Raw genomic sequence first — 10,674 nt, forward strand, 5'->3', positions numbered from 1 at the left:
CAACAGATAAGACGAAGAGAGCCCTCTCCATTGCTCATCGAACTCACAGATAGATCCCCCTTCCTCTCCCTCCCTGCTCCCTCCCTCCCTCTCCATCCCCATCCCTTCTGTCCCCCAAACTTCTGGCCTGAAGTTACTGGAGGCTCAGAGGGAACCGGGCACAGCTGGAAAAGTGGTTTCAGAGTGTGGGGTGGGCTCTGCAAGGACCTCTCGGTGATGACGGGCATGCCACACAGTTCCCATCTCCTCCGTGTGGTTTCCGGGGTGACAGGGCTGAATGACAGAGTAAAGGTTTGCTATTCTGGAAGGCTCAGACTGAGACTTCGAACAGGTGCACGGTGTCCCCAGGGCCAACCGTTTACTCATAATTCAGTCATTCCCTTGATAATATCTATCGAGCCTCTACTCTGTGTGAGACACTGTGCTAAACCCGGGAGTACCGTGGAGAGCTCGGTGCGACCTTTGAGCCATCAATCCCGCTCCGTGGTTTCCTGGAGGACCGGATCGCTTGAGGCGTTCTCTTTCCCATAAGAAACACTTGCTATTTTGGAACACGACAATCCTGGTTTCAGCTGTTGTTCGTATTCTAAGTGATTCCCCTTAAACCACGTTCTCTCTGAACATTTTTGCAGCGTTTTTCCAGTCCACTAACCATCCACAAGCCGAACTTTCCCGTTCATGCCAGTTTCTCCTGGCATCTCCCTCTCTCGGCATTTGAAACGGGCCGTCACCGTATACGAAAATAACGTTACAGGCAACTCTTATCCTGCTGTCTTTAGCTCTGCTGTCGAATCAACCAACAGGATGCAGGTCATTCCAACTGCACGTTGTAGCTCGTTGGATGTTCCACTTCTGCGACTTTTATTTAGATGCCATTCTTCTTGTCTGTAGTTGAAATTAAACAGTGAAGGCCATGTGTCACATGTATCTCTCTATTTCTATATCTACATCTATTTCTTCTGATATATCTTTATATCTTGTTTCTTTTTTATTATGGCCGTAATACAAAAACACCATAATACAATAAGTTTACACGTTTCAGCTTACATGTCTGGCCTGCTATTTCCCATCTGTGCGTTTATAGCCAGAGTTTTAAAGATGGGGGAGGGACATGAACTAAACAAGAGAAAGACCGATGAAACTAATAAGAAGGCAAGATATGTAAAAATGTGGGGGAGGGGGGAAACCAATAAAAACTCAAATATATAACTTTAGAATTTGGAAATACCCACATTGAAATAAAAGTAGTAATGTGTATACCAAAGCCTTAAATAACTAGAGAAGCAGTGCATCTGCCAACCTAAAGTGATCTTACACTTCGGGGGTGACTGGCCCAGGAAATTTGCTCTTTGTCATTTTGACTTGGGTTTGAAAATGGACCTGGGCTGCATTCCAGCTCAAAGAGCCGTTCGCTTCCAAAGATGCCTAAATTGTCCCAAGGAGCTCATTCTGGCAGTGGATTATTTGTGTTTGGCTGGGCATCCTAACAGCAAAAGCTGTCTGCTCTGGCAAGCAAGGGCTGTGGCAAGAATTAGAATTACCATCCCTAGTGTTTTGTCTTCGTGAGGCTATTTTTCAGAAAAGCAGTCCCCAACCCCTCCTTTAAAAAGTGACACTGCGCAAGTGTTGTGCAGGTGGTTTTTTGAGCTCATCAATAGCCTCCCATGGCGGGGTGGCCGGTTTTATATATTACGGGCAAATTTTAAACCAATAAGAATCAGCAACAGATTTTTTCCCAAAACTAAAGCTGTCTAAATGGCATATTCGCCTCTTCTGTATCAGAGGTAAGTAACAGTTATTGGTTGCCTGGGGCCAAGTAAGAATGGGAGGTTTTAAATTAAAAAATAACAGTGGTATAAAAAATTCTGGTTTTCTTCCTGGGATGTGGAGTGTAGGTACTTGAAGAGGCAATCCTCGTTTATCTACACGACTGTCAGTGCCTGCCGTGCGACGCTCCCACTCGTGGGAGACGGGACTGAGTTTGGGTACCCTTCGTCAGGAGCACCCCTAATATACTGTAGATGATCAGATATTAATGAGATGCGCAGATTAATTCATAACCTGGAATTAAGTGAGTCTTCATTTACTATATTGGAGGGGTTCAAAATTAAGCATACAGGAGGATACACAGGAATGTAGGCATAAAATATTAGACTTCCGTTTCTATTTTTATCTCATTTACAGATCTATTTAACATTAAATTATACTACCACAGTGTTACACATATATAATTTAGCACAAATAACTTAGACATATGTTGAGAGCGCATGTTCAAAATACTTTTGCCAATGGAGGATGTGATCAAAAGCCTTTGGGTCCTTGTTTCACTACATTGATTCACCATAAGTAGTCTCACCTGCTTCACAGGTATGAATGAAATTTATTTAATTTGATTTTTGAAAGAACATGGTAGGTAGACTATGAATAGACTTTTACCATTGAAGGAAAGAGAGAAGAATATACTAGCGCTGGTGACGGACGTTTCTTCCTGTTTAATCCTCACAACAACCCTGTGAGGTCAATATCTCCATTTTATCTTTGATGAAACAGAATGAGTTATAGAGAATCGTATCATCTGGGTGTGTGTGTGTTGTGTGTGTGTGTGTGAGAGAGAGAGAGAGAGAGAGTGTGGGTGGTTGGTTTGGTAGAATGCACCAATGAAATCATCTAGACCTGTTTGGGAAGGTTATTAATTATCAGTTCAATTTTTAAAATACGCGTAGGCCTATTCATATTGTTTCTCCTTGTGTGAGTTTTGGTAGATTGCTTCTTTTAAGGAATCGGTCCATTTCATCTCAGCTATCAAATTCATGGTCAACTGTTCCTAATACTTCTCTATTTATAATCTTTTAATGTCCATGGTATCAGTAGTAATGTCCCATCTTTTTTAGTAATTATTAGTAATTTGAGTCTTCTCCCCTTTTTCTTAGTTACACTGGCTCAGTGTTTATTAATTTTATTCATCTTTTCAAAGAACCAGCTTTTAGTTTTGTTGATTTTCTCTATTCATTTCCTGTTTTCAATTTCGTGACTTTTGCTCTGATTTTATTATTTCTTCTTTTCACTTGGATTTCATTTGCTTTTTTTCTAGTTTCCTAAAATGGAAGCTCAGATTCTTGATTTTAGATCTTCCTTTTCTACTGTAATCATTCAATGAATTTAAATATATGATCTGAATATATTTTTATCCAAAGTAATTTGAAGTAAATGTAAAAAACAAAAATTGAAATATACATTTTAAAAAATAACTTACTTTAAATATTCAAAATGATCTATTAAAATGAAAACTAAATATAATTAATAAATATCAAAAACTTAAACTAAGGTGGTTTAAATAAAACTAACCATTTCATTTACCTTTTTTGAAAATTAAATTAATTATTGTTATGTGTATTTTTTTAAACTAAAACTATTCACAGTTCTAGGTTCATCAAGTGCCAACATAAAATAATCGCTATCATGCATCACACATATGCTTAAGATTCATACACTGAAATTTAAGAGTGATGTGAATTCTTTAAAATTGCACAATGTTCCTGAAAGGCCACATGTAACTGCTGCAAATTCTGCGTAGATTCCTGAGTAACCCTAGAATCACAATTTGGAACTAAAAGGAAGCGAGACCATGGATGTTCAGCACCACAGACAAATGATGCTTCATTACATCAAGTTCTGTCATTTCAATGCCATCCAAGAGGAAGGGTTATACTCAAATCAGTTTGTCTTTTATCTGAGCACTTTTGTCACTCAGATTTTCTTTGTACTTGAAAGCAGTGCCCCTGGGGCCCGACCAGCATTAGTATAAAGGCAGATATTGAGGGTTGGGGGCTCCATCATACCTGAGCCAATCCCGAGTGACAAGTACCTGCGTGTCCTTTAATGCATTTATCTGATGTGTTTGTAACAATGGGACCTCCCTCAAGAGGTGAGCCCAGGGCAGATGTCCTTCTTCCCAAGGTTTCTTAAGGAAAAAAAAAATTATCCAAAATTATCTTCATTAAAGATAGGCCTCCTTTATAAGGAGAAACATACACCTTTATATAGTCTGACCATTTATTAACAGTGTCTGCTAATAATTTAGTACTTTACCTCTGTAGTGACTTTGCCTGTTTAATCTGCACGAAAGCATTCACGTCTGTCTTCAAATGCTGAAGACGTGACCCAACAAAAATGACCCAGCCTCCCTCTGAGCTCTTCGTCCATGCCTTTGAATCAGTTCTGTGGTACTCACCACGGTTGGCCTCTGTCGTAGTTATCTGAGTATGTCACCTTTCCTCTACCATCCATGCAGTCAACAAATATTTACTTTGCACAAAACAAAGCTCATAATCTTATGGGGGACACAAAATCAATAAATATAAAAGATCAAAGAGCGGCCATTGCTGCCAAGAAAATAGGGCCAGTGAACGCGATAGGAAGTTTCAAGGCTGGTGTGTCATCTGCAGGTGGCCGGGCAGGGCCTCGCGCGACAGCCACGTGGTGTAGGAGGGAAGGAAGCGTAGGAATGACTGGGCGCAAAGCCGTCCAGCTAGGGGCCTTTATAGGCTCCGAGAGAAGACATGCTCGGTAAACAGGTGTTTCTAGAGATGATTACATGACGCGGAAATGTCCGAAAGGGACCCAGGGGGAGAAGGGTCACTTGGGGCCTTAGAGATCAAGGTTAAAAACAGACTGTGAGCCCGTTGAAGACAAGTGGCTTTGTCCAATCATTGCATTGGTCAGAGCGTCTTGTTGATGTTGGAAGCTAAGCAGGATCGGGCCTGGTTAGTACTTGGATGGGAGACCACCTAGGAAGACCAGGTGCTGTAGGCATAAAAAATAATTTAAAAAATAAGGGATTATAAACTGACAAGGTCCTTGCAATCTATGAGGTCAACCAAGGATTGCCTCGCCTAAAAAATAAAGTTTCAATCTCTCTGATTCAACTGTTAAAACTTACCTGTGAATGTTGTTTTATTTGAGAATATGATGGAAAATTGGAAGGACAATTAAAATCTACATATTCAGCAGTTTAGTATAATGTAAATTGTAACAAAATAGTAACAGTCATTAATAATAATGCAAAGTCATTAAGATCTTTGTGGTAATCTTTGCTCTTTTTCCTCCTAGAATTTCCAAACTGTATTGCCACCAATCGATCTCTTCTCGAACTATGGAAAAATGTATTCAAAAGCTGGACAAATTTTATAAAGGTATGCATTTTTGCTAAGAAATACTTCAAAACCATTTTAAGTAACAAATCAAACGAGAGTGACTTAACTGTCTAGCATTTTAAAAACCATGCAAGAATAACCTTTATGCATAACCTTTCATTCTAGCCTAATGGCTTTCAACATTCAAACACATGGGCTTTGTTTTTCAAATCTCTTTTCTAAAATAGACCCTTTCTCTTTAAATCAATTGATACAATAGAAAAATAGTTTTACACACTCAAATGAAAAAATATCATCAGTGTCCAAAAGCTAAAACATTTCTCAATACTGTGTTGATACAGTATAGTTTAAAATACGGTATTCATTATGTGTGTTATTCCAAGTACGAGACCTCTTTAAGGGTTTCTGAATAAATAGTGTCCGGGGTCTCCGATTGCCAGCGTTTACACTGTAGGGAAGAGCAAAGACCCACATAAAATTCGAGATCTCAGAATAAGCTAGCTCTCAATGAGTGTTACTGCTAAGGTGTTTAAAAACCGAGAAATGCTTACGATCAAAGTAAGGCATCTAGGAGATATTTTGGCATTTTCAGCCCAGTTAGAGGAGGCGTTGGATGAAGAGAGCACAGGTCACTACAGTTAACGGAAAAGAGGCGGAAATGAGCAAATCATGCTGGTTAGAATTCTCCTGGCATCCTCCACACCCCAGACCCAGGGAAAGCTAGCTCAGGTCCCTCGGAAGGGACACAGAAGCAGCTTGTGTTGTCTAGATTTAATGTCAGTCTCCTCTCCTTCACTCATTACTTCGGGTGCTTCAACGTGGAAGTCAGTATGTTAAATGCAGATCCCGATATCTGTCTTTTAATGACTCCAAAGGAATGCACGAAGGGAAATATGAAATATTCTGAACTAATAGAAACACACATGTCTATAATGCTAGTGGAATTGCAGTTTCAAGGTTTATAAAGTATTATGACCCATTGGAGCATGTATCTAGTATTTGTAACTCATAATGTAAAGTAGTCTAGATAAAAAATTTTCATATTTGTGTGTGATTTTAAATAGGTTTTAATTCAAAGGTATATTCTGTTTATAATGGTGTCGAGGTTGAAAACAACGTGAGCGCTTGTTATATGCTAAGATAAATAAAGGATAAAAGACGTACAAGGCAATATTACAAGGACGTTAAACAGGTTAACATAGATCTTCACCTATTAACTATGAAAATACTCGAATATCTTTCTAAGAAAAGAAGGCTGGATGCAAAAATCCTGCATAGCTTAAGTCTATCAAAAAATCTCTGCGTGTGTGTGTACACACACATTGCATAATGTGTGTGCTTTTATAAAAAACACTTGCAGGTGCTTGTATAGTACGTGTATACGTATACATTTGTGGATTGTAAAAAATGCTCATGGTAGCTATTTCTGGGTAGTAAGATCATAGGTACCTTTTTGGGAGAAATATCTTTGTATCCCCATTTTTTGAAATTTTTATCTCATCAGACAAAAGCAAGCGTCGAAACAAAATAATGCGATAGGGATTACTTGTTCTTCGCTACCAATTACGTAAACAGCTTGACTTTATTCTGTTCAATCATAATAATTTAGAGAGAATTATCTTCTTTTTCCCGAAGACAAAATAATTACTTGCTAAATTATTTATAAGAAAGACAAGGATGAGTAACAAATGTTTCACATTACTTTTAATTAAAAATCGCACAATGTGCAGATACGAATATGTGACAGAATTTTAAAAACATGCTTGCTAACTCTTCTCTTGGATCTTTCACTATTTTGCGAATCGAAAACATTATCGAATGCCCTTTCCTCAAAAGAAATTAATTTTGATAAGTAAAGGGTAGCAGCCTTAGCTGAGGCTCTCCTATTAAGATTTAATTTCACCAACTATGACAAAGTGCTGCTTTTTGTAAAAAAGGCCAAGATGCGGACACTTGCACCAAAGCGTTGAATAAAGATGCCGTAGTAATTTTTAGAGCTATCTATTTGATTGCTTCGGCTTCAAGGTAGTTCATCACTTCACTATAATTCATGCGACTTTGCCTCTCAGAGCCATACTCCGTTTTTCCATCAGTCCGATTAGAAATAGTGACGCCTTTATCAGATTAATCTTTCTTTCCCTTAGCATGTCTGAGTTTAGGATAAACAGAGCCTACCCCTACCCATTTTGATTAATCTACTAAGATTTTACCACTGAAACTGCTCAGAACGAATTAGATTTTAAACACACACACACTCTTTAAAATCTACTCTCTGGCCGGGATAATATGACTCCTTTTCATTTCTTTAATTTTTCTTTGTAGCTGATCACTGTGGTAACCTTCGGTAGTTTCCCATAGACCGCTTTGCCTGCCCCAGAATATGCTATCCCCTGTCAGATTGCTTTGCTGTCTTTTTAGCTCCATTCATCCTTTGAGGCAGAAGAGTCTCTTTAAAGGTTAGAGGGGAGAAAAATTAGCAGGATGAGATGAAATCACTGGGTAGTCGGCATCAGCGTAGTTTGCTTGCACTGTGTGCTTCTCAGTTTTCTGTTTCTTCTCTGCAATGTGCTTTGGTCCAGGCTGTCTTCCTGTTGAAAATTTTTGAGGCCGGATGAGATGAGTTTTAATTAAATTATTTGTTATGCATGAAAGACAGGGTACCTTTTCCTTTCTTCATTGGGATTTGGCATATGAATTACTCAGATAGCCAAGAAAAAACTAAAATGAAAAATACATTTGGTTAGCACCTGAATTGGGAAAGGCATGAAATTCCATTGTCTCTTTTAGAGGAAATAAGGTCTTGGCCACTGTGTGAGGGACAAGGGGGTGCCTGAGGGGAGAGGATAACCAGGCCTGTAAGCTATAGATGTGCCCACTGGGAATTAACATTTTAACTCAACAAGAGAAATCGTTAGACCTTGTCATTCACCTTGGCACTGTGTGAACTTGGCACCTTTTCAGTTCCGTCATAGCGAATTGGCAAAACGTAACAAAACAAAAATCTAGATATCTTTAGTATTTTTCTTTTGGCGAACTGGTCCGTGGAATAAAGATGACGTAACAACCCACGTGCCAATAGGAGGAGGTTCCACTCTAGAAGTTTCTCCGTGATGGAGGCGGGTCGGCTGGGCACTGCGTCTCTGGCTGCACACGCGGTCGCAGTGGTGCAGATGGAGATCGGAGGACAGGGTCATTCCTGCAGGGCTAGGACGGGGCAGCCAGGGGTGTCGCCTCCCAGACTGTCCGCTGAGCCAGCTCTCAGGGAGGAAGATTCAAATAGAGAATTCGAGAACTTCTGTGTCGTTGGGTTCTTTTGTCTTTTCTCATTTTATCGTTTTGTTTTTAGAAAATATCTCCTTTTGTTTTACTGTTTTGTTTTTAGAAAATAAAAGAAGACAGAATGTAAAAATGAGGTTAAGGTGTGAAGTGACTGTGGAATAGAAGACCCCCCACTGCCTGGAACCCTGCTTCCATGGCTGGCTGAGTAACCTTGACACAAGTGTCTCTCTCTCTCTCTCTCTCTCTCATCTGTTCAAAGAAGAAATGGGAACCGTTTCTGGTTTATTAAAAAGCTCTATAATTCTAGAAAGAAAATACAAATGAGGACTTAGGTCATACTTCTTATGATTCAATAAACTATAATATTTTACACCTGACGACTTTTATATAGTGTGTGAGTAGTGGGTCTTTTACTTCTGAGAATGTCACAACCACAGGCCCTGGTGACCAAAAGTGTCATAAATGGTTTCCCTGAAGCATCCAGATTCTGACCCTATCGCCTTAGTCAAGTGATGAGGCCAGAGCTGGATACCGAGTTAAGGGCAACCAGCATATAAGCGGGAATGATGAACAGATGGCAGTATGAATGGTGTGGAGTGTTTTGCATTAAATGTTTGTCCCGAGGGTCATAGTAACTCATCAGAACAATTAGAAACCCCCTCAGTGCGTTGAACTTGAGACACACAGGCAGGGATCAGAGGGTGTGGGAGCAGAAGCATAGGCACCTGGAGTACAGAAGACATTTCTGGGTCTCCGCCGCAGAGGGCAACGCGGTCATCCGATTGCGGAGTTGTGCCCGGCTCGGCGTACTCACCTGTAAGTGGTTTCTGAAGGCGAAACACATGTCTGACTGGTGACACTGTAACTCAAGAGTACGCCCTTTAATACTTTAGTAACTGTAGGCCATCTATTAGGTATTTTATAGATGCCACGTGAATATTTGTTGGTTCTGACCTCGTACCAACATTGCTCATTTGAATGCACATACTGTGGAATGTTATTTTTAACTAGTCTCATTAATTTGTAGCTGTGTTATATATGATTTGGGGGTATAGACTTAGATATACACTAAGTTGGTTGATCCTGAGATCAAGCTATGATTGCTGCTTGGGTAAAGTGTTCCCTTTGGTAAATAATCTTTCACGTCTATACGATTTTGAGTAATTATCCTTATTTATGCACTATGCTCTTGTGGTGGTAAAGTCAAGATTATATTCTTTTCTTATTTTTTTTAAATTACAGTTAACAAACCACCTTGTATTAGTTTTAGGTGACAAAGTGATTAGACATTTATATAGCTTACGAGGTGATCACCACGATAAGTCTCGTGCCTGTCTGACACCACACATCGTCATTGCAATATTCTTGAATATATTCTCCATGCTGTACTCACAGCCCCTTGACTGTTTTTATAACTGGCAATGTGCGTATCTTAATCCCGTCCCCTTTTTCACCCGCCCCCCCCAACTTCCCTCCCATCTGGCGACCGTAAAAACATTCTTCATATCTGAGTTTGTTTCCATTTTGTTTGTTCATATATTTTGTTTTTTAGATCCCACATATAAGTAAAATCATATAGGATTTGTCTTTATGTGTCTGATTATTTCCCTTAGCGTACTTCCCTCTAGGTCCATCCATGTTGCTGCAGGTGGCAACATTTCATTCTTTTGATGGCTGAATAATATTCCACTGCACGTATGTACCACCTCTTCTTTATCTATTCATCTGTTCGTGGACACTTCGCTCGCTTCCATATCTTGGTATTGTAAATAATACTGCAGTGAACACAGGGATGCATATATCTTTTCGAATCAGCGTTTTGGGTTTCTTCAGATAAATACCCAGAAGTGGAATTGCTAGGTCATACAGTCGCTCCATTTTTAATTCTTTGAGAAAGCTCCATACTGTTTCCACAGTGGCTCCACCAGTGTGCAGCCCTGCGACAGGACACGAGGGTTGCCTTTTCTCCACATCCTCACCAGCCCTTGTTATTTTTTGTCTTTTTGTTAACAGCCGTTCTGCCTAGTGGGAGGGGATTTCTCGTTGTGGTTTTAATTTGCATTTTCCTGAATGATCAGTGACGTCGAGCATCTTTTCATGTGCCTGGTGGCCGTCTGTATGTCCTCTTGGGAAAACCTATACTCAGATCCTCTGCCCATTTTTTAATAGGACTATTTGTCTTTTTGCTCTTGAGTTGTATGAGTTCTTTATATATTTTGGACATTAACTGCTTATCAGATAT

The 10,674-nt window shown here is 39.7% G+C and overlaps 1 protein-coding gene across 2 annotated transcripts in view; it reads left to right on the forward strand.

Moving 5' to 3' along the window:
• Positions 1 to 8,809, forward strand: part of SPATA17 (spermatogenesis associated 17) — a 113,786-nt gene extending 104,977 nt beyond the window's left edge. For both annotated transcript variants that reach the window (XM_039883385.1, XM_039883386.1), the window contains 2 exons: positions 5,110 to 5,192; positions 8,536 to 8,809. In XM_039883385.1, coding sequence (XP_039739319.1) covers positions 5,110 to 5,190 — 81 coding nt within the window. In that variant the 3' untranslated portion in view covers positions 5,191 to 5,192; positions 8,536 to 8,809. The remainder of the gene's footprint in view (positions 1 to 5,109; positions 5,193 to 8,535) is intronic.
• Positions 8,810 to 10,674: the final 1,865 nt, after the last annotated feature.

Source organism: Pteropus medius, unplaced genomic scaffold (assembly GCF_902729225.1).
Source record: "Pteropus medius unplaced genomic scaffold, Ma_sr-lr_union100, whole genome shotgun sequence".
Taxonomy (NCBI): domain Eukaryota; kingdom Metazoa; phylum Chordata; class Mammalia; order Chiroptera; family Pteropodidae; genus Pteropus; species Pteropus medius.